The 27640-nt window shown below is 51.2% G+C and overlaps 2 protein-coding genes and 1 long non-coding RNA gene across 9 annotated transcripts in view; 2 read left to right on the top strand and 1 right to left on the bottom strand.

Moving 5' to 3' along the window:
* Window positions 1-3511, top strand: part of FAM3D (FAM3 metabolism regulating signaling molecule D) — a 34645-nt gene extending 31134 nt beyond the window's left edge. For all 7 annotated transcript variants that reach the window (XM_060631443.3, XM_060631437.3, XM_060631435.3 and 4 more), the window contains 2 exons: window positions 511-637; window positions 3118-3511. In XM_060631443.3, the coding sequence (XP_060487426.1) occupies window positions 511-637; window positions 3118-3207 (217 nt within the window). In that variant the 3' untranslated portion in view covers window positions 3208-3511. The remainder of the gene's footprint in view (window positions 1-510; window positions 638-3117) is intronic.
* The window catches only part of LOC144615699 (uncharacterized), a 110898-nt gene that overhangs the window by 8273 nt on the left and 74985 nt on the right, over window positions 1-27640 (bottom strand). Inside the window, exon 2 of the long non-coding RNA XR_013554180.2 lies at window positions 147-209. This is a non-coding gene — a long non-coding RNA (uncharacterized LOC144615699). The remainder of the gene's footprint in view (window positions 1-146; window positions 210-27640) is intronic.
* The window catches only part of FAM107A (family with sequence similarity 107 member A), a 54164-nt gene continuing 37620 nt past the window's right edge, over window positions 11097-27640 (top strand). Inside the window, exon 1 of the mRNA XM_060631430.3 lies at window positions 11097-11498. Within this exon, the coding sequence (XP_060487413.1) occupies window positions 11475-11498 (24 nt within the window). The 5' untranslated portion in view covers window positions 11097-11474. The remainder of the gene's footprint in view (window positions 11499-27640) is intronic.

Here is a 27640-nt window from a genome sequence, read left to right as displayed (position 1 = left end):
TAGTTATAGAAATTATGACACATGCTGGTAGGTGACATATTATATACATATATATACATATATATATATATATATATATATATATATGGATATATTGCATCAAAAATGATGTAGAAAATAATTTAAGGATATGGAAGAATGCTCACCTTTTAGCATTAAGAGGAAAAAAAGAAGCACTTTGTAAAAGCATTGGTATGATCCCACAGTACCTGGGGGAAAAAAAGACATGAAGGAAATATATTAAAATTTTATGATTATGTCAAGCGGGGTGAGACTCTAATTTTTAGTTCCTCTGTGATGTTCCATATTTTCCAAATAAACATGTATATTTGTAAACAGAAGCAAAATTGTACTAACACCTCTCCAGCCCCCTCCAAGTGGCTTCTTGAGAGAAGTCCTTGCCACTCAGCCCTGTTCTTCCTGAACACAACTCTGCTCGTAGGCCAAGGGCCTGAGAACCTGACCCTTCCCCCACCCCTCTACCTCACCGTGTTCTCTGCTCCTCTGCAGACTGAATGATGAGACCAGGAAGCTCCTCTCCAGCCTGGGCAGTTCTTACGCAAAGCAGCTGGGCTTCAGAGATAGCTGGGTCTTTTTAGGAGCCAAAGACCTCAAGGACAAAAGCCCCTTTGAGCAGGTGGGTTCCTGGTGGCATCCCATCCCAGTGAAGTGGGTGGGGTGGGGGGAAGTTGCCAGGGATAGATGGACAAGGACTGGGGTGGCTTGGAAGAATGGTGTGGGGACCCCTAGAGGTCAGGGTGGCCTGACTGGGTAATCCCCCAGCAGGAAGTGGCCTTGACTATTTTGCAAGGAGGTGGGTCATAATAAATTATCGGATAAGTACCAAAAAAGAGAAGGAAAAGGAGAAAAGAAGGATGAAGGCAAGAGAGGCATGGAAAAAAAGAGAAAGGAATGTAGAGATGAAGCCTGCATGACAGGCAGAGAGGGGAGCCCAGAGAAGGGGGGATGCCTAGCTTCTGGTCCCAGTGGAAACCTAAGCCACACCCCTTTTCCCCCCAAGGGCTCAGGCTCCCCACCTGAAGAGAGAGGTTTGGACCAGAGGAGCTGTCCCCTTCTAAGCTCCCTGTGGAGAGAGTAAACTTGCATCAAGAGGAGGACACAGGAGAGCCCACCTGATATGGAAGGGGTCAGCAGGGGTCCATGACATGTGGCTCTACGGTCACTACCCAGGGGTGTCCCCAAGCAGGGTCTGGGATGCCCCCCAGCAATGGAGTCTCAGGATTGCTCAGAGGAGGAAAGGGGAGTTAAGGCAGCATTGGGAACCCGCAGGGAAATGCTGCACCTTCTCTCCCTGTCCCCCATCTGTGCGTCCCCAGCTCAGAGCAGTTCCAAAATGTGGGAGAACTAGCCAGATCTTCCCCAGGCATGAAGTAGCCCCATCTTTGGAGGTGACAACATTCAGTTCTGCCCAGAAGGCAGCTAAGAGTCGATGATTCAGGCATAAAGGTCTAGCGAGGTGAGTGAATTCTATCCCGAAGGCAGTGGGGAGCCATGGAAGGCTTAAGCAGGAAAGCGACAAGCACAGATTGATATATAAGAAAGACTAGCTAGCATTCAGCAAGCACTTGCTCTGTGCAGGCTCGGCTGAGCAAGCTACCTGCAGCGCCTTCTTTGATTCCCACATGAAGCAGGTACAATTATCCTCCCATCTCACAGTCCAGGATCCGGAGGCATGGAGAGGTTTTAACCAGCTTGCTCAGGTCTGAGCTACTCAGCGATGCAGATGCAGCTGTCATCAGGTCAGCCTGCCTCCACAAAGATTTCCCATCCTGATGCTTTTAGCATAGCCTCCCCGGCTGAGCACGGAGAAGTGTGGAGAAGGCAGGGAGGAGGCCCAGGCAGCAATCAGACAAGAGGCACAGCAGCCTGCAGGGAAGGGGCCAAGGGTGGCAGGGAGGGACAGCGTCAGGAGGCTGAACTCCAGGTTGGGGGGGACCACAATGGGCTGCAACGGTTTTTGCCCTGTCTAGAAAATGCTGGCCTTGTTTGTATGCGTGAGTTTCTAAGAGAATGAATTCAGGTCGTTAGAAATTACTTTTTAAAAATGACTGTACAAAGTAGCTTGTGCTGGAGGAGAAAAGGAGGGAGCCCTCTGTTGATAGCCTCTGGGTGAAGACCACAGACATCGGGGCGGGGGCTCCAGCGCATCCCTGTGTGAGGTGCAGGGAGGGGGCAGGGCGGGAGGCAGGGAAGAGGCTTCAGGCCACAGGCGCGGTTCTTCATAAAGCCCAGCTTCCAAACCCATCAAAACCGGGCCAAGACAGCAAAGAAGAAGCACGCAAGTCGACCCATCACCCGGAAATGAATTGGAGGCCACGGTGTGATCGAAACCACCTAGTCCTTTGTTCCCACACACGGGGCGCTGGGCGTTAGAGAAGCAGCATCTAGAATGACTTTATTCCCTAGGGTGAGCCACGATTATCCCACTGGTAGACTTTGCCACTTATATTCGTTTCTTCCGTAAACTAAGCCCAGGCACTTTAAACACAATCTTAACTCATTTTATTCTATTTACTTTTAATTAATATTACAAAGTGGTTCTGCCACTTACCAACTAAGTGGCCACAGGCAGCTACTTTGGGCCTCTGTGCCTCAGGCTCCCCATCTATAGAATGGGATGATAATGGTATGCCCTTCCTGGGGCTACCATAAGGAATAAAAACATAAGGTACTTTGTGCCTGGCATAGGACAAGTGTTCACGAATTGCTAGGATGCTTCTTCTCATTGTTCTGGTTGTCTGGGGGTGTCCTAGAGGGGCTGATAGAGAATTTGGCAGAGGAGCTAATGCTCGGCAAGCCCACCTCCCACGCTTGATGCTCCCCGCCGCCCCCCACCCCCAAGGCACTGAGGGATGACTGAGCTCTGATCCCCTCTGTAAAACCTTGGGCAAGTTGTAGTCCCTCTGAGCCTCAGTTTCCCCTCCTATGAAATGGGCTAGTTATATCCAACACCACCACCTCCCCATGAGGCCAAAGCCAGAACAAAGTGAGTGAAGGCATGAGGTTTAAAAGCACAATGAAAATTCAGGTGTGAATTCTGAACAGCCTCCCCTGTGGGCCACGTCTCTCTCTTTCTCTCTCTCTCTCTCTCTCTAGTTCTTAAAGAACAACCCAGACACAAACAAGTATGAGGGCTGGCCGGAGCTGCTGGAGCTGGAAGGCTGTGTTCCCCGAAAGATACCATAGGGTAGCTGTGGACCAAAGAAGCTCCTGGCTACTCTAGGAGTCAGAGCTGGCTGCGGCGACGAGAAGGGGGCCAAGAGGCCTGTGGAAAGTGCTGGGGGAATCCCCATGCACTGTGCACCTCCCCTGTTTGGAAGCAGACCCCTCTCATGGGCTGAGGCGGCTCACCCAAGGTGGCCAGACTCAGGGATCCTTCCAGAGCCCGTCTGCTCTGGAGAGAACAGGCTGGCTGTCACTCCCGAGGAAGGACAGACTGCCCATACCTGTGGCGCACAATTAAATTTTATTTTTGCTGACTTTGAATGAACGTTCTGACCTTCCGAATTGCAGTGTTTCTCCCTGAGATCAAACTGGCCCAGGCCGGGTTTGCTTGGCCCACAAGCTGGGACAGGTCGATGACAGCCTCGGGCACCAGGTTAGGCAGCTGGAAAGGAGGTTGGTTTCATAGAGATTTTGCTGAAGGGTAAATGAATCCTTTGCTCTCAGCTTAAGCTGTAAGACCCACAGGACTAGAGAGAGCCAGAGGACGGACACAGAGCATGTTGCCTTGATCTGCTGCTTGAATGAGAGATGGAGAATCCAGAGCCGGAGCAGGGCGGGCAGGGGCGGGGGGGGGGGGGGGGGGGCGCGGGTTCCTAAGGAAGAATGGGAGGAAGAGGCAGGCTGCAGGAAAGACCTCTGGCTGTTTCTGAGTGGTTCTGCAGAAGCAGCCCCTGAGACTTATTTGGGAAGTGATTCTAGAAAACACCAATGGGGGTGTGGAAGTAAGACAGGGGTGGAAGGTAGCCAGTAAAGGGTGTGTTATCGGCTCTGCTACAGCTGTGGGTAAGTGGAGCTCAGTCCCACAAGGATCCCCAGGAATCCGTGTAGAATACACACACCAGAGATCTCTTAGCCAGGGCGAGGTTGAGATGCGTCTGCATCAGTCCTGTCAGTCACTGCTAGGGAGGGTGCTGCTCGTGTTGGGGCTGATGCGAATTCCTGAGCACTTTTTGTCCGCCCTACAGAGGACAGAGTGGCCATCTGTGGCTCTGCAGAGAGTCCTTAGCCCAGAGGCATTGATACCAGCCACTGGAGCCCCCTGAGGTGGTAAGGCCCAAGGGACATGTACAAAGACCCTGCCTTCAGTCTCTGAGAAGGGCCAAGCAGGGAGTGCCTAGACCAGATCCTGGGCGGGGGTCATGGGAGCAGAAAGCACTGGTACCCTGGCTCCCGGAGCGTGAACTGGAGAGGCTGCAAAACCTACGGAGAGGTGTGAACACCCTATGCAGCAGACCAGCAGCAGCTCAAGTCCTGTGTAAACCAGTGGTGGGGGCCCTGGGGTTAGCAGGGCTTCAAATGAGCCAAGAGAGCCTGGGGTGGAGGGGACAGAGTGTGGGAACCTTCGGCCAGGAGCCATGGCAGCTGGGACTTGGGCTGCAGTCCCAGTAGGGTGAAGATCGGAGCTCAAAGCCTGAGAGGACAACTTTGAGCAGGCTTGGCTGAGGAAGTCAGAAGAGGGGACCCAGCCAGGCACCGCTCCCCCCACCCCCACCACACAATCCCATTCCCCCATTTTTCCCAGTGCAGATCACTCTTCAGGGATTAAAGCAGGAGTTTGCTGGTGGCCCCACCTAACTCTTTTTTTTTCTTCTAAGTTTAGTTGAGAGAGGGAGCATGAGCAGTGGAGGGGCAGAGAGAGAGAATCCCAAGCAGGCTCTGTGCTGTCGGCACAGAGCCCAAGGCAGGGCTCAAACTCACAAACCTGGAGATCGTGACCTGAGCCACAGTCAAGAGCCAGATGCACAGCCAACTGAGCGACCCAGGTGCCCCCCCCCCCCACCGCCACCAACTGACTCTTCCGGTGGAGAATGCCTGGCAGCTTGGATGTGCTCCAACTCCTCCCATTTTGTTCCACGTGGCAGGGCCTTCTGTTCACACCTGACAGTCAGTGCTAACAAAGGGCTCCCGCTGAACCCAGTCGCCCTTCCTTCCGCATCCCCAGGACTGACTGAGGCCAGCTGAATGCGGGTTTTCTGCAGGCCCTGGACCCTGACCTCACCACTCCTCTTCGCTTAGCTGACTCACTTCACAGAATACTTTACAAAATTTAAAAAACCAGGGGCACCTGGGTGGCTTAGTTGGTTAAGCATCTGACTTCGGCTCAGGTCATGATCTCACGGTCCATGAGTTCGAACCCCGCATCGGGCTCTGTGCTGACAGCTCAGAGCCTGGAACTGCTTCAGATTCTATGTCTCCCTCTCTCTCTACCCCTCCCCTGCTCATGTTCTGTCTCTCTCTGTCTCAAAAATAAATAAAAACATTAAAAAAATTTTTTTTATTTAAAAAAAACAATAAGGACTTTTTGAAAAAAATTTTTTTAACGTTTATTTATTTTTGAGACAGAGAGAGACAGAGCATGAATGGGGGAGGGTCAGAGAGAGGGAGACACAGAATCTGAAACAGGCTCCAGGCTCTGAGCTGTCAGCACAGAGCCCGACATGGAGCTCGAACTGATGTACCGCCAGATCATGACCTGAGCCGAAGTCGGACGCTTAACCGACTGAGCCACCCCGGCACCCCAGGACTTCTAAAGTAAGTCTATGGCCAGAAACAGGGCTAGGCAGAGCTCTTGGCAGTGGTCCCTATTTTAAAAGGATATGGGAGGTGCGTGGGTGGTTCAGTTGGTTAAGGGGCCGAGTCTTGACTTCAGCTCAGGTCACAATCTCACAGTTCGTGGGTTCAGACCCTGCATCAGGCTCTGTGCTGGCAGCTCAGAGCCTGCTTGGGATCCTCTCTCTCTCTGCCTCTCAATCTGTTCCTCTCTGGCTTGTGTTCTCTCTCTCTCCCTCTCTCTCTCTCTCTCTCAAAATAAATAAACTTTAAAAAATAAAAATAAAAAAAATAAAAGGACATGGGATGGCCACCTGGTTGTGAGAGAAGATTCGTGGTACTCTTCTAAAAGCTGTCTCGCACAGCACTTTAAAGAAGATTGAGAAAACGTCAATGAGATGAATCAGAGAACTGGGGACAGCGTCTCCTGGAGAGGGGGAGCTTGGAAAGGCAGCACACTGGAATGGCTGGTGCCCCACCCAGGTCCCCTCCACCAGTCTGCACTCCTCTTGGAGAACTGCCCTCAGGCTATTCATACCTCCTCTGCTCACTGGGGCAGAAAAGAGAGGCCAGCAAGTGTGGGAGTTCACATCACTACAGGATGGTCCACAGCTCCTGACCGCCTGGCTGGGAACCAGAAAGCCCAGCTCCCTGTCTTGCAGCAGGACAGCAATGAGGTGCAATTTACACTCCAGGGCTCCCCATGGGATCGAACCAGAGCTGGAACTTGGCCTGAAAGTGTCCCTTTGCTTGGTTGTTTCCCCTTTCCTGTCCTGCTCCTCCACTCCCCTACGTGTGTCCCCCGGGAGCCCATCCTTAATAAATTACCTGCAGGGTGCCTGGGTGGCTCAGTCAGTTAAGCATTCGACTTTGGCTCAGGTCATGATCTCATGCTCCTGAGTTCGAGCCCCGTATCAGGCTCTGTGCTGACAGCTCAGAGCCTGGAGTCTGCTTCAGATTCTGTGTCTCCCTCTCTATCTGCCCTCTCCCTGCTCACTCTCTGCCTCTCTCTGTCTCTCTATCTCTCTCTCTCTCTCTCAAAAATAAATCAACATTAAAAAAAATTTTAAATCACCTGCATGAGAATCCTCACCCCAAAGTCGGCTTCTGGGGGAACCATCCCAAGAGAGGCAGCGGCCAAGGCCAACTGGATGGGACTGAGCCTGGGCCTGGGCTAGGAGACAAGACACCCAGCATGTAGGAATTGTCACCCACAGGGTCAGGTCTCCATGAATAAAGGGCATGTGCTGTTGCATACTGGAGAATATGAGGCTGAGACTACGGGACATGCCCCCTCCCGCCTCCCCTCCTCCTCAACCATGGGCAGGTCTCTGCTGGCACATCCTCCAAATGATGAAAGGGAGCCCAGATGACCATCAGGCGTACCACCAAAACCCACCAAGGAGATGGCATTCTAGAACCAGCCCCCCTAGGGTCCCCTGGGGTGGGCATCACAAAATGCCAAACACCCATGAGGTTCTTAACATCATTGCCAGGGCATTGTGGCCACTACAGGGACCTCCAGGTCAGCTCAGGATTGGGGCAAGACAGAGAGTCCAAGAAAATGGCTGGAGAGAGTTGAATCAGTCATTACTCACCCACTATGCATCAAGGACTGGGTAGGCACAGGGGATACCACAGTGAAGAAGACCAGGCACAGTCCCTGCTCAGAGTCCCCGTGGGGAACCCAGATAAAAAGGCAATATGACTTGATAAGGACTATGCTGGGAAAGACTGTGGGATCAAGGAAGGTATCCTGGAGGAAGCAGCATCCACACTGAGCCTTGGGAGTTTGCAGGAGTTCCCCAGGCAAAGAGGGAAAGGAGGCCAGGCCAGGGAGCAGCATGAACAAGGCCTGCAAGCTGGAGAGGCCTGGGAGGGGAAGAGATGAATAACAAGGGCTGAGCAGGCAGGGGTGACAGCCTTAAGGGCCTTGTGGGCTGGGGGACGGGGCTAGGACTTTGTCCAGGGGCTGTGCAGACACACTGAGAGATTGAAGCTGGGGAATGACACGACCAGATCTGCAGTTTTTGAGAATTCCTCCTGGATGCCGTGTGGAGAAAGCGAGGCCAGGGTGAAGAGGCTGCTGTATCATCCCAAGAGGTGGCCTGGACCAGGAGATGCAGAGGGATGGAACAAAGGGGAACAGTAGCAGTTATTCGGGAAGTAAAACGGATAAGACATGAGAACTGATTTTTCTCATCATTGCGGTGGACAAGCCTTTAGGAATCTCTGCAAGCTTCTCGTGGCCTCAGAATTTGGGGCTCATATCTCCTTACCCTCTCGCCACCTAGACGCCACTCCTCTCTCCCAAGACTGAGGAGGGGGAAAGTAAGGGGAGGTAAGGGGGAGGGCTTTCCAGCAGCTGTAATTCTGGTCCTCACCAGCAGGTGGCAGACCAAGACAGAAAGGGGAAGAGTAGCAAAGTTACCTCTGCCCACCCAGTTTGGCGAAAGGCGCTCCGCTTAATAGACAGGATGCCTGGGATTTACCAATGGGCAGTCAATTTACTATTACACTAATAGCAGCATAAGAGCAGCACCCAACCCCTTTAGGAATTGCTGCTGTAGGCTCTGTGGAGAGGTTTCTATGAATTACCTCATTTCATCCTCACAGCCCTATGTGGTGGGGACCATTGTTACCTCCTTTTACACATGAGGAAAATGAGGCTCAGAGAGGCCAAGGGACTTGTCCAAAGTCACACGCCTAAAAATCTTCCGATTAAGGATTGGAATCCCAGTCCATCTACGTCACTATAGGAAACAAATCCTTCAGAAATACTTGCCCTAAAACTCCTCAGGGATGAACAATGTTTTTCTCTCCCTCCTCCCTCCCCTCCTCCTTCTCCTTTTCCCCTTCCTCCTCCTCCTCCTCCTGAATGCCTCTGAAGACTTTTGAAAATTGCCCAGAACCTCTGAGTCAACATTCTCAAAATCCACCATCATTGCTTTGAGAGACGATGAGGGAGTCGGTCTGAGTGATATGCAACTCCTCTTTTCAAAACCGTCCCACATTGTGTAAGCCTTGCTCCCCTCTACAAGATTGTGAGTCAGGAAGGAACAGATGTTTGCAGCCTATTTTGCACATGGAGAAAGAGAGGCTACGAGCTGTGCCCAGGCCACACAGTGAGACAAGGCAAAGCCAGGTCTAGACCCTGTCCTTGACTCTGCAACACCAACCGTCTTTTCATAAATCATCTGTGTCTGCATTCCAAGCACTCCTTGGTGCCAAGACCTGTGCTAGGTTCTGGGTCCACCACCCCCATTCCTGCCCATGGCATGAGGTCCAAATGTTGCATTTCAGACCCTCATCTTGCCAGAAGCCAGGCTTCGGACCTTCAGCCAATCAAGACCTCCAGGCAACCAAGCTTTTAGTGCAGCTCATAAGTCATATTTCAGCAGGACTCCAAGCAGATGGGGAAAAATTAATAAGCGGGTAAAATTCCTTTTCTCTCCTCCCATCCCACCAAGAGCCAAGCTGGTAGATAATTATGGGATGGCTGCCAAAGGAGTTTGATCTTCAGGGCTGACTTACGGCATTTTTACTGCTCTGGCTGACGGCCAGTTTAGTCACTGCCCTTTACAATGTCGTGAATGCTCTCTGTATTGCAGGAAATCAGAAGCGGTATGCCAGCCATGACTGAATCAGGGAGAAAAGGAACGGGGGGCAGCTGAGGCAGGGGCTGGACCAGAAGAAGGAGCAAAGGAAGAAGCCACATTTTTGCTTGCCTAGAGGGGACAGTACTAATATTCTTACAATGAGTCAGGGCTGTGTTGGGCACTCTACGTACTTAGACTATTTAATTTCATCCTCCATCATTTATTCACCCACTCCTCCAATATTTATTGAGAGACTTCAATGTGCCAAGCTCTATCTTAGACCCAGGAGGTGAACTAATAAACAAGACAGACCAGGTTCCAGGCTTTGTGGAACTGCCATTCAGGTGCAGGAGCTGAACAATGAAAAAATAATAAACAGAGAACCCAGGAAGCTAGTTTGCATTGAGGGTCAGGGAAGGCTTATCTGAGGAGGAGATAATTGAGTCTGTTGAATAAAAAGAAAAGAATTGTGCAGGATTAAAAAATGGAGTTGAGGAAGAGAGATGGGAAACATTCCAGGCAGAGAGAACAACCAGTGCAAAGGTCCTAGGGTGAGGAGAAAGGTGGTATGATCCAGGAATTGTCAAGGAGAAAAGGGAATGGGAAATGATCTCCAAGAAGCAAGAAAAACTTGATAGATCAGAACTTTAGGCCACGAGGAATTTCATTCTGTGGGCAAAGCTGGATCTAGAATGCCTAATCCTTGAGCCTTCACTGCCAACTACCATTTCATAAATCATCTGTGTCATATATCATCACCACTTCCCAGTGAGGCACCATACTAGAGCCAAGTGAGGGTGGCAAGATTTTCCCTGCCCAGCCACCTCTTAAGAAAGGGTGTTAGGCTTAATCAAACTGGTTACCTGGGACTTGCCAATGGGCAGTGATTTTATCATCAGTGTTATTAACAGCATTATAACAGCAGCACCAAACTTCTCTGGAGAATTGTTATTGTCCACATCCTCTGCTCGGAGCTTTACACAAGTCACCAGATTTCATCCTTACTGCCCCATGGGGTGGGGCAGTTGATGTCCCTCTTCTGTCAAGTGGGAGACGATAAAACAGGGAATGACATCATCTGATTTGTTTTAACAGAACAATGGCTTTGGCTGTACACACCTACCTCTTTTGGCCCTCAGAGCAACACTGTGCAGTGTGATTATAGGAACACACACACACACACACACACACACACAGATGAAGAAACTGAGGTTCCCAGAGGCCAAATCATGCCCCCTTGGGTCACACAACTGTGAAGAGCGAGCTAGGACGGAAGCCCAAAGTAATTCTGGCCTTAACCTCACCCCATGCTGGTGATAAAAAGGAAGGTGGTAGCAAGTGAGAAGGAGGGTGACTGCTGGGGTAACTTGGAGAACTTGGCCTTGGGCCTGGAATCCAGCCTCCAGATATTTTCCTGGCCTGAGCCCAGACCAGCCCTCCCCCCTACCCTCCCCGCCTGGGTAACTGTCCTGTTGAATGAAGTGCTCTGCTCTCAGAGTCTCTGCTCTGGGACAGCCCTTGCCCCCAAGTGTCTTATTAATGGGGCTGTCCAGCCCGAGGTTTATGTGCCCACACAAGCCTGCCCTGAGCCCCATGCCCCAGCTGTCCCACACAGTCTCCACTGTCTGGGCCCTGTCTGCGGATTGGTGCCCGGCCTGGCAAGAAGGCCAAGTCCTGCCTGCTAGGCCAGCCAGAGGTCACCCGCCGCACCCAAGCTGCCGGCTGCATGGTGAGAGGACTGCTTTGCTTCTCCCCCCAACCCTGGATGCCTCAGTTTCCCTTTCTGAGAGAGGCAGGGGTGCAGGAAGTGAGGAGCTACAGGGACCACAGGACGTGTGGGCCACATGCGGACACCGTGCGCCTCTGACAGGATCAATCACTCTAAGCCTGCCTGAGGAGCTCTGGGCTTAGGAACAGCTGTGAAAGCCTCCTTTGTGCCTGAGGAGAATGAGCCGCGAGAGGACAGGGGGCCCTGGCCCGGGGAACCCCTTGGGCCCCGGCTCCTGAGATCAACATCAGCAGGGAGGACCCCCAGCCTGGCCCCCGAGGCCCACCCAGGCCTGGTGCCTACTTTGTGCCATGGGAACAGTCCAGGGGAAGAAGGTAAGAGCCCCCAAGGGTCCTGTTGGGTCCCTGAATGTGGGGAGGGAGACTGCATTTACCAAGTGGGAGCCCTCACCCACCTACCCACCGGCTCTGGGGGGCCTCACCCAGCCACTGCCCCCTGGCATCCCTCCCTGAGCTCACAGCCAAGATTTGCATCTAGAAACCTGGCTGGGGCTTAAGACAAAGCCATCTGATCTCTCCATCTCTGGAACAGACCTGGGGCTGCCCAATCTCACGGGCTCTCTGGTCTTATACATATGCCTCTCTGCTTTCCTACATACAGGCTCTGTGGCCACCCCTCCGCATGCACCAGGGGAGTGTCTGTGGGCAAGGTATCAAAGCTTTCTGTAACTCACTTCCCCATGGGGACAATAGTCACTACCTCAGTGAAATATTAAATGAATTAAATGAATTATACATATATACATATATATTTATTATATTGTATTATATATTATTATTATTATTATATATTATTATAGAATTCTCTTCATATTATTATGCATCACCTTCTACATCTGAGCTCCCAGTAGGGGATCTGTAGACAGCAAAGCCTATGCGTGTTTCTGAAAATGTGGTCGATACACCCCCTGTGTCTGCATTAGAGATGGGGCATGTGAGGGGGCTTGTTCCACAAGCCTTCTTGGGGCCGGCCCAGACCTCCTGGATGGAGGAGAAGGGGAGGCAGGGCTCCCTGGGGATTCTCCTGCATGCTTTCAGCCCAGGTTGTCCAGGACAGTGATCCCAATGGTGTGGTCAGGCAGCCCAGTCCCAGCTCCCCCATCTACCCACTGCGCCAAGGAGCTGAACCCCTCTGGATCTCAGCTCCTCACCTGTAAAGTAGGGCCAGTCCCCACTTCCTGGGAGGTTCCATGACCTGATACCTATAAAGTGCTTAGCACACTGCCTAACACCCAGAGGGCCCAGTAAACAGGGGCTCTAATCCTCAAACAGCTCATGGTTGTGCTTGGCTCCAAATTTTCTGCCAACCCAGCCCATGCCACATTTTTCAAACTTAAAACACATCATGGACCTGATGGAGGAAGTCTTTCTGGACCTCAGCTTCCCCATCAGGAAAATGAGTGTTGGGTTAGATAACCCCCTGGGGCCTCCTAGTGCCAGCCTCTGCTTCCCACCTCCTTCGCTTCAGAAGCAGTCAGACCTGGGAACTTCTGCCGCCCCTCAGCAACCCCAGCAGCATTATCCTACAAGGTTGATGTCCTGTGGCTGTCCCTTCTCCCTCCCGCAGTGTTCCCTCGAGCCAGCCCGCAGTTAGGACAGGTAGATTATCTGAGCAGCCCAGAGCGGCCGTCCCAGCCACGCTTTGCGCCCTGGCCCCACCCATCCCCTCTTTCAGGAACAGTCTTCCAGCTCCTCTCCTTTCCCAAGGGGGAATGAGCTCAGCCTCTAGATCTTACCTGTGCTGAGAGTCACCTTGGAGAATAGCTTTCCAGGCCTAGAAAAGACCCCGACAAGGTCTCGTGCAGCAACGGCAAATACAGCTCACATATTGCCATCCTCTCTTCCCCCACCTGTGACAGACATCACCAACGGATCCCAGTACCCTTTCCCACTAAGTGTAGATGGCCTCAAAATCCCCCTCAGCATAGCATCCCAGGACTCCCCCACCAGTCAGCCAGGACTAGCCCCCACATTGAAAGCCATGCCTACCCTGAGCCCAGCTCCTTCTCCGGCCCTGCAGGGAAAGGCCTCCCGGGGAGAAGGCAGCAAGAGCATAGTGATTGGGAACATGGGCTTTGGGGTCGGACAGACCTCAGTCAGTTCCTCCACGTGCTCTATGACCTTGGACAAGACAATACACTTCTCTGAGCCTTAGATTCTGCCTCGATAAACTAAAGATAATAATCCTTCTCACCTTGTCATAAAACCTAAATGATATCATGCCTGGGACAAAATAGGTACTCAGTCAACGTTCTCTCTTCTCTGCGTTTGATCCTCTCACACCTGTGTCCTCCCTTTGAGCCAATGAGGGCATTAATATCACACCCAACAGCAGATGAAAAAACTGAGTCATGAGCAAACATAACTTCCCCCAGCTGGTCAGTGGTAGAGCCGGCCTGGAGCATAGGTTATGAGCATGCCCAGGCCAGGCCCTTTGTGGGGCTCCCCCAACCATGGATCACCCCACCAAACCCCCCATATGCCTACTTCTGTCTCCATTTCTGGAGGCAAACAGCCCAGCTGCCTCTGTGGGATGTCTATGACAGGCCCAGCCATGCAGAACATGATGTCCAGCACCCACTGGCCTGTCCTATAAAGGTCACCCTGCTGTCCCTGGGGGCTTCTCAGACCCCTCCCACGCTGGTGGCTTACTCACAGTTATAAAATAACAGCTCTGGAAAACCCCTGGTGATGTGCTCCAATCCTCTCCCCATTGTACAGCTAGAAGACTGAGGCTGAGAGAGCGGGAGGACTTGCCAGGGCCATGCAGCCAGGGTCAGACCGTTTCCACAAGGCCTGGCAGCTCCAGGCCCAGCCCCAGAAGCACACAGGAAGGCAGCGGGTCTCCTTCCCCAGCACCATGCAGGGCAGGACCAAGCCGCCCCTTGGAGACGACCCCTGCCCACTTAGTGCACTCTCTCCTGGTATATAACTGTCTGTCACATCTTCATTGGCTCCCAGCCCAGCTTCCCATAAACACCCATCAACTGGGCACCTGTGCCGGGAGCTGGGCCAAGGAGGGAAAGGCATACGTGCCCTCACAGCAACTCTCACGGCCCTCAGACACCAGACGACCGGGGTCTGGGCACTCTGTCCTCAGCCTCCACTCAGCAGCCAGTGCCCCTCCCCCAAGGAAGGGCACAGGCCCACAGGCTCTTACAGGCAGTCCCCACACAAGTCTACCACCCCAGGCATGATCCTACTTCTACCCTTAAAGCGCCCAATGCTAAATACAGATACTAAATGATACCCTGATACTAAAAAGAAAACGTTACTCATAACAGCCCATGTGCATTGCGCTTCAGCAAAGATTCTCTCATTCAGTATGCCCACAGCTCTTTGAGGTGGATACGTTCATTACCCAAACAATCAGAGGCACAGAGAGATTAAATGAGAGGCTCGAGGTCACCCAGCCAGTAAGCAGTGGAGTTGAGATTTGAAGCAGGCGGTCTAAGGAGCCTTGACCACTGAACCCCACTGCTGGCGTGTGTGAAGGTGGGCTCTGGAGCAGGAAGAACAGGGTTCGAATCCCACCTGGGACCCCTGTCAGGGCCACCTGCTTAACCTCTCCGAGCCTCAGTCTCCTCATCTGCTAAATGGGATCATGATTTCCCCTTCCACACTAGGATGAGCAGAGGTGCCTGGCACAGAGTCGGTGTCAGAAACGGTGGCACACAATGGTACCCTTGCTCTGGAAGCTGAAGGTGGAGCTTCAGCAGAGAGGGGGCTGGCTGTGCCCCCAGACCCACAGTGGAACCCCTTGAAGCCCTCAACACTCAGCATGCTGCAAGACCTGTCTCCAAACTCAGCACCACCCAGGTTTTTCACTGAATGAATCCTACATTCTGACTCTGTTGATATTTGCCAAGTCACTCGTCGCTTTGTATTCGTCTTCATTAGAAGGAAATTTCCTTGACTAAAACAAAAGGAATAAAAGAGGAGAGATTCAGCTAAATTTGATAAATGGCCTGAAAGGGAGTGTTCGTTCTTATGGAGTCCGAAAGGTGCACATCTGGCCGGGCCCCACTGGCTCCCTGAACAATTATCCCCACCGATGATGGATGGCTCCTCTCCCCGGCGCCGCTCAGTGGGGCCGGAGGACCTCGTTAGAAGGCTCTCACTGCCCGCTGCCCGTGCCATGCCATGCGCCCCCCCCCCACCCCTGCCCACCGCCTCTGACCGCTTCCCTGACGGGAGCTGGGGCTTCATCTGGGCATGCAGGGCACACTCCCGGGGGCTCTGGGATTAGGCACTAGCACAAATGCTGCCATTGTGAGCAGCTTGCCAAACCCTGGACTTTGTCATTCAGGTCCAGGCTCCCCCTTTTACTCCATCTGTTCACCCCCTGGATCTGAAAGCCCCTGAATGTTTTCCTTCCCAGCCTGAGCAAACCGGTAAACACCCCGTGCTCCCCTCCACTGTGAACTGTCCTCTCCACCTCATCCTCTACTCTCAGAATAGCCTCGCCTGGCACGCTTGAAAAAGTTGGAGCTAAAATTTCTTCCCTGGGAAAGCCCAAGGACAGAGGGCCAGGTCTGGGAGCTCTAGGGCTATGTACTGGCAGCAACTGAAAGGGGCATTTGAAAGTAGGCACAGTGACCTTTGGAGGCAGGGAAAGGGCAGTTTTCCTGTTCCCTGAGGCCTCCCTATGGGGCTTTCCTCCTCCTCTGCCCCTGGCTTCCCCAAGCCAAGATGGAATTCAGAAGCTGAATGCCCTGGGCTGCCTCGAACAGATGCACAGGCTGGGCAATGCACAAAAGCAATGAGTGGATGGGTGAGCAGGGGTGGAATCCAGCCCACTCTCTACCAGCAGATCCTGGTACCCAGGTGTTGACTAGGTCTGCCCAGAGGAAGGAATGCTGCTTTGTGATTGCACAGTGCCATCACCTACAGTCCTGCAATCACCTCTTCCAAGACTAAAACTTCTCCTGTCCATCCTTATGGCAGGAAGCCCAGCTTATGGGGGAAAGACATTGAAGGAGAAAGAAAGGAAGATGCCAGCTCAGCTGACACTTCTCCTCGGAAGCCTGGCCTAAGTGGATCTCTAATGTCTATGCAGGGCTAGAGGCTAAGACGAGGATGGCTGGCAAGCCTGTCTCAGAGCCATATCCTCAGGAACAGGCTGCAGGTTTCGCTAAGCCTGGAGGATCACCAGCAGTGCTGGGAAGGGGCCAGAGAGATTAGAAGGGGGTAAAGCTCCCTCAGACACCCCATGGCACCACCACTCCCCCTGAGTTCCCCAGACTAGGGCAAATCCCATTATGCTCCCCACGCTCTCCCCACCACACTGATCGAGGCTGTAATCTCGGATTTAGTTCTGTGATTTCCCCAAGGAGGGAGACTGTGTTTGACTTTGTGGCTCACAGTTGTGTCCCCAGCACCTAGCAGATAATAAGTACCCAACAGATTGAGGAAGGGAGACAGAGAGAGAGAGAGAGAGAGAGAGAGAGAGAGAGAGAGAGAGAGATGGTAGCTGGGTCTCCATGGGGGTAACTCCATGGTGGGGCTGAAGGCCAAATTCATGGAAGGATCCACACAGAACTCAGGCTGGGAGGAAGGACATAGACTGAGTCCCTCAATTTCTCCCACACATCCCCTTCTTACCTTCCAAGAGCTTTAAGACTCTGACCCAAATTCCCACATTCACCACCTTGCCTCCAGCTGCCCCCCCCCACACACACACACACACAGATTTTCCACCTGCACAACTTCCTGGCCTAATGCAAAATCCCTCATTGGGCTTTTTCACCATTCATCCAACCATTTTTTTCACCATTCATCCAACAAGCACTGACTGGGCACCACTGGGTACCAGGATCCCAGGCGCCAGAGACAGACCAGTGAACAAGACTCTGGCCCCGTCCCTGCACAGCCCAGCAAGAGAGAAATAAGTCAGTGGTGATGACAGAGCAGGTACTAGGTGCCCTGATAAGGGAAACACAGAGGAGCTGGGGCACAGAAGGAGGTCCACAAAGCAAGAAGAGGCCAGGGAAGCTCCCAGAGGCCCAAGCTGTGATCCAAAGAATGAAGAAGGGATAAGCAGGTCTGGGAGCCAGGAGAGACGTCCAGGGACACAGTAGGACCTGCCAAGGCCTAGAGGTATAAGCGGCATGGTGCATCCAGGAACTGAAAGAATCTTCTGGTTTGCAGCCACTCTTCCTGAGCCTAGCACAGTGTCCTGACCCCTGATTCTGGGGTTGGGACCTGCCATGGGCCTGGGTCAAGTGAGGCCCTAACTCACCACTGCCCCACCTACCCCTCTACTTCCTTATAGTAACACCCTCCCCCCAAAAACCAACTATGGATCTTCCTCAGCCTCTTTGATCAAGCAGAATATTCTTTTTTTCTCTCCTTTATTTTGCTCAAGTATTCAAAACAGCTGAGAACAAAGCAAGAGAAAGAGAGATAGAGAGGGAGAAAGAGAGACAAAGACACAAGTGATGAAAATCACCAAGAGAAACTCTGCTGGGAGCCGAATGAGCAGACCCCAAGCCTGTTCTCCCCAACCTCTGCCCTTCTGCTCCCCACACCCTCTGAGTGCCCCTCTGGGCCTCTTTTCCACTCCCATGTGTTTTCATGCCTCCAGACAGGAAAAGGGGAGAAGGACCCAAGATGGCAGGCTTCACCTCATGCTCAGATCATGAGGGGCAAATCCTTCCAGGACAGTAGAGGGCAGGACATTATTTTCATTCCTTCCTTACATCACTCACATCCTCTTAATCCAATTTTCATCCACCAGCAAGCAAAAACCTTCACCTCAAGGCCCTGAGCCACCCTGGGCGAGATGGTCTCCCTTTCTGGGCTTCCACACTCCTCCCTTGTCAATGCAGGGTTGGTAGCTGTGCAACTCACTGCTTTAGGGGGCAAAATGAGGCAGGGAGAAGCGAGGAGGTGAGAACATGCATCTCCCAAAGGATGCAGTGCCAGGACCCCACGTACACGATGGCAATAGCCCCTCTCTGCAGGCCGGCCTGGGTTGTCTCCCCCATTTCACAGCCCTGAAGGGGTCAGAGGAAGTCATCTTAATGCAAGATGGCCTTAGGCTCCTCCCACACGCTCCAGAAGCCAAAGGTTTGCAGAGACCTTGAACAGCACAGCCAACCCTGGCCTACACCCATAAGCTGAACTGAATCCACTCTACATGCTTCAGCAGTCTCAGGGGTCACCAGGCCTCTCAGACCTCCTTCCTTCTCATCTGTAAAATGGGCATCTCTTGAAGGTAAAAATATGAATGCTTTCCAGTCATTGAACTCCCACAGAATCCTCACTGCAAACCCGGCCACATACATATGTATGTCCCCACTTCACCAAGGTAAAAACCCAGACTCAGAGAGGTTGAGCTCACTGCTCAAGATCACACAGCCATTAACGGCCAGAACCAGGCCTTGAACCCAGATGCCTCTGGCTCCACAGCTCATTGACTTGTTTTTCAAGTATCTGGATGAAACCGTGACGCTCAAGCCAGAGTAAATCTTCACCTTGCTGGGTAGAGTTACTAGCTGGTGGTGGCTCCAGTCCCACTGGGAGCTGGGTTGAAGAGCGACCTTAAAGTTCAGAAGAATTTAATTTCCTTCATGAAAGGGCTTGGAGGTGGGGCAGGAGGGGCCAAATCAAAAGCCGGCTTTTGAGAAGGCAGGAATCCAAAAAGGCAGCTCCCTCCCTGGGCCCCAGGGATCTGCTTTCAGAACATTGTGTCTCCTAAGCTGACATGAACGAGGGGCTTTGTTTAAGTGAGCGATCAGATCTCAGGGCCTGGGGGGTAGGGAAAGGGCAAGGAGCTGGAACTTTCCTTCTGTCATCTAAAATCTAAGACAAGACCAAAGAAAACAGCAAGGTGCCCCAGGGAAGCCGGGAGAGCCTGGCTTGGTCTTAGCGACATCTTGCTCCCATGGAAGCTTCAGATAGGGCATGGGGTGTCCCACAAGGGATGTCATACCCAGAACCTACAGAACTCGGCCAGAAACCAGATGGAGATGCTGTGTGGGGGACCCACCCAAGAGTTTTTCCTTATGCACCTGAACTCTTGGGAACACTTCGGGGTCATATTGGGGTATACGATGTGGCAGATGTTCATGGAGAATCCTGCCATCAGCAGGCCCCAAAGCAGTCAGTTTGTGAAGGGCCCATGGTGACGCTGTGGTCACAACCGGGGACCGTGGAGGGACATACTTGTTTCCTAGGGCCGCCCCGACCACCTACCTGCCATAAATTAGGTGGCTGAAAACAACAGAAATTTGTTCCAGAGCCTAGAAGCCTGAAGTCAAGCTGTTGGAGGGACTGTGATCCCATAAGCCTCTAGGGGAGAATCTGTTGTTTGCCTTTCTCTTAGTTCTGGTGCTGCGAGCCACCCTTGTTGCTCTGTGGCTTGTAAATACATCACTCCAGTCTCTGCCACTGCCACTATTACGTGGCATTCTCCTGTCTGTCTGTGTCTCGTCTCCTCTACTTATAAGGACACCGGTCATACTCGCTTAGTGCCCACCCTAATGACCTCGTTTTAACTTGATTTCGTCTTCAAAGACCCTACTTCTAACTAAGGTGACCTCCACAGGTACAGGGGCTAGGATTCCAACATATCTCTTTGGGGGGACACAATTCAACCCATAACTGTGACCCTCACCCCACTGGACCTCTACTCTTCTTACGCATCTAAAGTTATACACCAGCATAGCTGGAACCCATCCATCCTCTGCCAGCAGCTCTCCTGGGGCCTCAGTTCCCTTTAGCTCCTGTCCAGTGGGGTGACTTCCCACATGTCATTTTGATTCCAGGCCTAGTCCTCCCTTCTCCTGGGTAAAATCCTTGGAGAGCAGATACATGGAAATCCACAACCACCAGGCCCTCTGTGACCCCCATGTGGCCCCCTCTGTGGCCTCCTGTGACACTGGCTCTCACTCACTCTAATCCAGCCACACTGACTCTGTGTGTTTCTCTGACCCACCAAGCTCTTCCCCACCTCAGAGCCATTGCCTCTGCTGTTCCTCCTTCCTGGTGCACTCTTCCCTGGCTCTCCCCAGGGCTGGACTGTGCAGGGCTCAGCTCAGAGAGGCCTTCCCCAGCCCCCCACCCCCCGTCCTAGCTAAGTACCCCCATCTTTGTCTCCAGTCTTGTAGGAGCTCCGCAGAACTTACCACCATCTGAAATCACCTTCATTGGTTATTTCTTTAACTGTTTCATACCTGGCTTTCCCAACCAGCCTGTCAGCTTTCTGAGGGCAGGGACCTTACCTGTCACTCATTCTGGACGCTCAGTACCTAGTGCAGGTCGGACATACGATAGGTATGAGTGAATGAGTGAATAAATGAATGAATCCATAGCTGTCATAGAGGGAACTCACTCCTTCATTCCATAAATATTTCCTGAGCATCCGCTCCGAGCCAGATGCTGCGTCAGGCCTGAGGCAGTCACAGTGTGCTCAGGGAGACAGAGAGTACATGCCACAGTGACTGACTGACAGGAATTAGGAAGAGGCATCCTTCCTCACAGGGCTTCACCATTAGCTGCCAGCAAATCAGAAATTCAAATTATGCTATCTACAAATGACTACACTGAGATGCCAGCATGGAAATGTCCCCACAGACCAACAGCCCCCTTCCTGATGTCCTAATATCCTCTAACCCTGAAGCCCTCTACCCCCAACAGCCCCAGAGCCAAGGAAGAAAAAACAAGATCTCAAAATGATAGAGATGTTTCTGCCAACCACAGGTTCAGGACTTGAACTGGCATTGGTATTCCACAAAGCGATCAAGTGCTATTACGCTAATGTTGCTGTGAATTTTCTCTCTCTCTGTCTCAGGGGACCCATGTGTCCCTCAGCTGTGGACCCAGAAGTGGGATCACTAAGTCCGAGGGAGCAAATTTTACCTCTACCCTCTTAGGGTATCTGGCTAGGACTGAGAATTAAATCAACCTAAGACAGGTTAATAGGAGAAAAGCTTAGAGATTTTCACAGGTTCATGAGAGTCCCCATTGGAAAACAAAGCCCCCAGAAGCACACAGACCCAAGTGCTTCTACACCAAGTTGAACAAAAAATAGCAATTGTGGGAAAGTGACTGAAACATATGGAGAGATTAAAGGAAGACAAGGGTTATCTTAACAAGATCTGTTTGTATAGATTTCTCTCAGCTCCATCCCGTCTCTGGTGATAAAAATGTTTCTTTCCTCCTGGTGTAGGGAAGGCATCTTTGACACCGGAGTCTTATCTCCTGCTTTCATGAAGACGAGGTGGGGGCAGAGTACCCTTCTTGTACCCGCTGTTTTTCAAGTGTCTCTAGCTCAAAATAATCCTTATGCCAAAGTGGCATAGTTTGGGGTCACCTATGCTGCCGCCCTTCACACCTTTTCTAGATAAAGCAGACCGGTTACAGCAAACTACATGCCCACAGGCAGTGTATCAGTGTTCAACTACCCCACATCTTTGCCAATGTTTTCTACTTTTCACGCTTTTTAATTTTTTGTGACCCTGATGGATAGATACTAGTGTCTCATTACGATTTTGCTTTCTTTTTTTTTTTTATAAAGCAGATTTGATTTAAAAGATATATTTAGAAACCTACCAAACGTTTTCAAGCACTCATGGAGTATTTACAAATGTTGACCACATTCTAGGTTACAAAACAAATCCGGATACCAAAGCATCTGTATCCTACCCATCATGGTATAGGTCAACAACATAATTAAAGGACAATAATAAACAAAAAAGAAACTAAAATATATTTGGAAGATAGGAAACACTTCTAGATTGATCAATGAAGAGATCAAGAAAATCTTCAGACCTCAGTGGTCATAAAGATACTGTATATCAAAACACAGATAACCCAGTATTTAAGGAGAAGTTTATAACCTTAAAAGCAGATAGAAAAGAAGGCTGAGATTTAATGAGCCAAATGTGAAAGTTAAGCAGTTGGTAAAAGAACAGCAGACCAATCTAAAAAACTAGTAACAGGAAGTAGTTCTAGTAGTTTCCAGAAGTAACTGGAAAATAAAAATTAGAGCAGAAATGAAAGAACTGGAAAACAAATATGTGATAACAAAGATCAGTATGGCTCAAAGTTGGTTCTTTAAAGAAGATGGCAGAAAATGATACAGCTGACTTTACGCCTGTAAAATTTTAAACTCTCTAGAAACATCTAGAAAACATTGCTGAACAACTGGCTTAAGGAGAAATAAGCAAACTGAGTAGTTAGTAACACTTTAAGAAATTAAGCCATGGGTTAATCTCCCCATAAAGAAACCATCAGATCATCATTTTTATAGGTGTGTTCTATTAAGCTTTAAAGTAATTCATCAGTTTGGTTTTATACTCTGTCTTCTAAACAGCAGAAAATGAGAGAACACTTCCCACCTTTTTTATGATAAAAATAACTTTTTGCATTTTATTTTCAAAGATTTTATTTTTAAGTAATCTCTACACCCAACGTGGGGCTCGAACTCACAACCCCAAGACCGAGAGTCACATGCTCTACTGAAAGCCAGCCAGGTGCCCCTATGATAAAATAACTGTGATATCAAAATTAAACAAGGACACTTAAAGAAAAGAAAATCACAGTCCAATCCACTCATAAATATCGGTGCAAAAAAATTCTAAGCAGGACTCCCAGATCCCATAGCCTGGAGGCACTGGAATTATTTTTAACCTGTGCACTACAAACATCTCTCTGTGAGTGTCGTCTGACTCACAGACAGTCAGCTAAGAAGTTGGCCATGAAATGGCCATGGGCTTCCCTCTCCTCCAACTCCTGTCATTCCAGAGCCAGGTTAGTGGAAAGTTCCAGTGGCAGTTTTTCCAAGGATGTCTCATCAGTCTCAGCCAGGTTAACAGTGGAGATAGGGAGAGACATCCTGGGGTGACTTCATGGGTCCAGTCCTGCCCACTGGCACCGTGGTCTGCGGGCACCCCTCTGCCTGCCCCCAGCCTGATGTGCTGCAGCCAGGAGCCTCCGGGCTGCCTCCCTGGGCCATAGCGCAGCAGGAGCCGAGCCAGCAAGCTGTGTGCGGCAGGCGTGACATGTAGACCTCAGACCGGCTGTAAGAGCTAAACTTTCCTGCCTTTGCCACCTGCCCAGCAAAGGCTCCACAACCCCAGAGCGAGGATTCGACAGTCATGGGAGGCTGAGCTCCTTGGGAGGGCTGGATAGAGATGGTCTCCAGAGAGCAGGGCCTCCTCCCAGTTTCCTCCCTCCCCCATTCACAGGGAGGTAATGGCCCTGGGGCACTCAACCCTGGGGTGGAGGGCATCCTTTCATGTCAATCCCTTCTTCATGGGTACATAGTATTCCCCTGATACAGACATGCCACGATCTGCTTGAACAATCTTTGATTTGAGAGAATTTAAGTTATTCTTTTATTCTTCCACGCCCTGATAGACATCCTATGTCCTTTCCCTGGGATGAATTCCACATTTAGGCTCCTGGGTGGGTTTCTATGAAGTTGGGTGGAAAACGCTGTGTGTACGTGAGGACAGACAGACTTTCCAGCGAGGGGGAACGTGGCCATCAGACCCTTATGGGAGGTTGTTTCCAGAGTCGAGAATCACTGCTGCAGGAAACACAACCCACACAGTGTGACTTGTCTCCTGGATTTCTTCATTCTCACGCAGAGCAGTTTGGCACCTCGGACCACAGGGTTTCCAACAACTTCATTTCAAGGAAATAATCATTTCCCATTTAGTTAATCATCACGTGGCAGGCACCATCCGAGTACTTTACACAGCACCATCTCACAACAACCCCATTAAGTTGGTGCTGCAGTTACCCCCATTTTACAGACAGGAAACAGCTCAAAGAGGTCAGGGGCCTTTCCAAGCCACGCAGTAGGTCAGTGGTGAACCTAGGGATCGGACCCAGGAGGCCGCCTCAGAGCCCACCGTCTGAACCACACACTTGCCCGAACATCACCGCCCAGGGCCATGCGTGGGCCACCCAGAGCCCGGGAATCAAGCCCGGAAGCGGCAGTTCCCCCGCTTTTCTCCGTCAGGTTGTCAAGGCTCTCTGGGCTGAGCCCGTGTCAGGGTCCCACCTATAAACACGCACTGCAGAAAATCAAGAGTGCCTGCGGGCTGAAGGAGCCATCCAGGGTGGGCAAACATCACGATCGTGGCTGGCCCTGCTACAGCGCCGTAGCTCAGAACAGCACCATCTCTGGAGGGCAAAGCTGGCTGTCAAAATTCTGCTGATTCCAGATTGGGAGGGGGAAGTAGAGTGAGTGAAGGGGAGCCTTTGGGCAGGAACCCCTCTTTCCTGCCACCTCCTCTCACACTGGAGCTCGTGTCTGCAGTAGCCCAGCCCGAGGGCAGCATCTGGCACAAAGAAGCCAACCCCAAGTGCCGGCGGGAGGCTGGGGTTTCCTTGAACTACACCAGCCACAGCCCTGCCCACCACTCTGGTGCAAAGGAAGGTGGCCTTTGGAAATTCAGTAAGTCCCCTGGGAATAACATCAGTGAGAAAGTGATTAACAGCTGTATTTATTGAGCACTTACTACGCCCCACACCTGTGCTAAGAGGTTCATGTCATCCAGCTCCAGCCTCTGCCAATGCTTTGATTATCCACACTTTCCAGGTGAGAAACTGAGGTGGGGAGAAGTTAGGCAGGTGACAAAGCTCAAAGGTGTCGGAGTAGGAATCTATACGAAGGCCGTCTGGCCCCGGAGCCCCCAGCCAGAGCTGGGCTCCAGAGCTCCCTCTGACCCCGGAGCTCCCTCTACCCCTCAGCAAACACAGGGAACTTAAAGTTCCAAATCAGGGCGTCTGCCACCAGCAGGTGAGAGCCCCAGGGGCGGAGACCAGGCTTTCCTCATCCCGACAGGCTGAGCCTCAGGGACCAGGGATCCTGCACAGGACAAATCTAGCATAAAGTCCCTGTTTGCCACCTGCCAGCTGTGTGGCCTTGGGAGAGTTAACTGAAATCTCTGAGCCTCGGTTTCCTCACCTGTGCGTGGGCACTGATGACACTCATTTACTCGGGTGGCTGTAAGCAGCAAATGGAATGATTCAGCGAGGTGCTGCCCCGATAAATGGAAGCGGTCGTCATTAATGCTCTTGTTATTTCCATCCTGCAAGTGACTCAGCTGTCTCCTCAGATTCATTACCAACCAGAGTCTCTGAGAGGGAATGGCCTCAGGCTGCCTAGACCCCACTAGGAATAGTAATGATGTAACAGTCCTATCAGCAGCTGAGACTTATTGATTGTACACTATGTGCCAGGCACCCTTTACATATCAACTAGTCAACACACAGCCCCGGGAGAGGGCAGCAGGGAGGACAGTCAGAGGTCCAGACGCCATGGCCAGGCCAGTCCTTCTGTGCACAGGCCTGCCGGAGGGCAAGGTCACAGATGTCCGCACCAGCAGGTTGTAGGCCCCAGCTTGGGCCCCACATCCACGTCTGAGACCTGCAAAATGACTTTCCCGCCTCACCAACCCCTCAGGTGCTTCTGAGTGAGGACCCAGGGTTGGGGTTGTTGCCAGAGGGCTGGACAAACAGAAAGAGGATGTAGGGGATGTTGGAGTAAAACTGTCTCCAAGCCACCCAGGGCCAAGGACGGTGCTCAACAATGTCTGTTGACTAATATTTGTTGACTGTAATATAAGTGAGGGTTCCATTTTCAGAGCACAGTGGCTCAGGTATTGTGCTCTACCAACCATTTTTTAAATGCATGCATGGAAAGAAAGACTGGAAGGATATATACCAAAGGTTAATCCTGATTATCTTAATTAGGGAGAGACAATGGGGGATATAATGGTCATTTTTGTGTGGGGTTGTGTTGGTTTGGGTTTTTTTTGTTTTTTGGTGTTTTTTTTTTTTTTTTTTTTTGCACTTTCTACATTGTCTACAATGAGCAAGTATTAATTTTATGCTCAAAAGAAAATACACTTTTCTGTGCATTTAGGACTCATTCAATTTTACAGAAGAAGATATAGAGGCCCAGAGGGGATAAGCCATTTGCCTAAGGCCACACAGCAAGATGAGGATAGCTGGGACAGACCTAGGTCTGCTATCCCATCCCCTGCACCCTCTGGGAACTCAAGCCTCAGGACTGGGGCATCCCCAGCCCCTGCACGGTGAGGCTTCATTTCTCCTTTTTTCATCACCGTACCCTGAAAACACCTCCACCCCAATCCTGCCAGCTCCCCCAACTCCTGAGAGAGCCCCCCGAAAGAACTAGGGATCTCTGCAGATCTCAGGAAGGTGGTCAAAGGAAAGAAATACATATAAGCCCCCATTCCAGCTTCACAGAGTTGCTGCTTATTCATAAATAAAAGAATGCCCAGGCTATTTTGGGCACCTGTAATTTTCTACTTGAATAACCAGGGAAGTGGCTGCCTGCCCGCTTCTCTGCCCTGCTCATGGCGCCAGAACAGGGGAAACGTGATCTCCCCTGGCGTAATGGGATCTGAGGCCAGGTCTCACTGCTGATTTCCTTGCCTTTGCCCCGTTCCAGAAAGCCCAGGTGTCTCCCATGCCACTTCCGTGAGAGTCTGGGGAGGTAGAATCCAGGCCAGGTTTGCATGCTGTGGACTAGGTGGTTCATTCCAGATGCAGGAAGCAAATCTCAGCTCTCCCACCTGCCAGCTGTGGGACTTTGGGCAAGTGGCTCAACCTCCCTGAGCCCCAATTTCTTCATCTGTAAATTGGGGATATTTTTATCACCTTGCAGGTTTGGTACAGGTGAGGTGCCTGGCTCTTAGGTTAGTTGTTGTTATTTAAGGCATGAGGAAGGAGCTGTTCTGGAAAGAGCCCTGCATAAGATTCTCAGGCTGTTGTTTGCTCTTTTGGTTGCAGGAGTCTGGAGTCAAGAGGGAAAGAAAAATAATTCATCAGTTCTTATAACTGAAAGTCTAGGAGAAATGGCTTCAGGCAAGGCTGCATCCAGGGTCTTAAATGGACCTGGTCCCTCTCTTCCTCATGGTTCCACTTTCCTCTGGTTGACCTCATTGCTGGACCAGTCCCCCTCCAGGGAAACTCCCAGCAGCTGCAGGCTTATATCATTCTTACAGCTAGAGGGGTATGAAGACTGGAGGGGGAAATAGGTACGGGGGGAGGGTGACTTGTGACAAGAAGTCACGGAAAATGAAATTGAAAGAGTAGGTTGAAATGTAGGACTGGAATGCAGACAGAAAATACTAGCCTTTACTCTGTGGTCCAAAGTTTTCTAATATGTTCCACAAGATTTTAATAGGGGTTAGATGAGCTAAAGGTTTCAGGATCAACAGACTGGGTGAAGCCCAATTAAACAGGTTTCTTTCCTACAGAGCCTCTTCATGTTCACACTTTCAGCCGTGAATCTCCAAGAGGAGAGCTGTGAGGTGTAGCATTCCCTAAGGTGCAGGTCCCAATTCTACACTTTGGGAAGGGCCATGAGTCATAGGGAGCCACTGAAGTCAGTGGAGCAAGAGAGTAAGACAGCAAAAGTGTTCTAGGAAGAATACAATGGAAGCCCCGTAGGAGACAACTAGAAT

This window comes from Panthera onca, chromosome A2 (genome assembly GCF_046562875.1).
Source record: "Panthera onca isolate mPanOnc1 chromosome A2, mPanOnc1 haplotype 2, whole genome shotgun sequence".
Taxonomy (NCBI): Eukaryota; Metazoa; Chordata; class Mammalia; order Carnivora; family Felidae; genus Panthera; species Panthera onca.
Note: the sequence above shows the minus strand (reverse complement) of the source record. Positions and strands in the feature narration are given on the sequence as shown.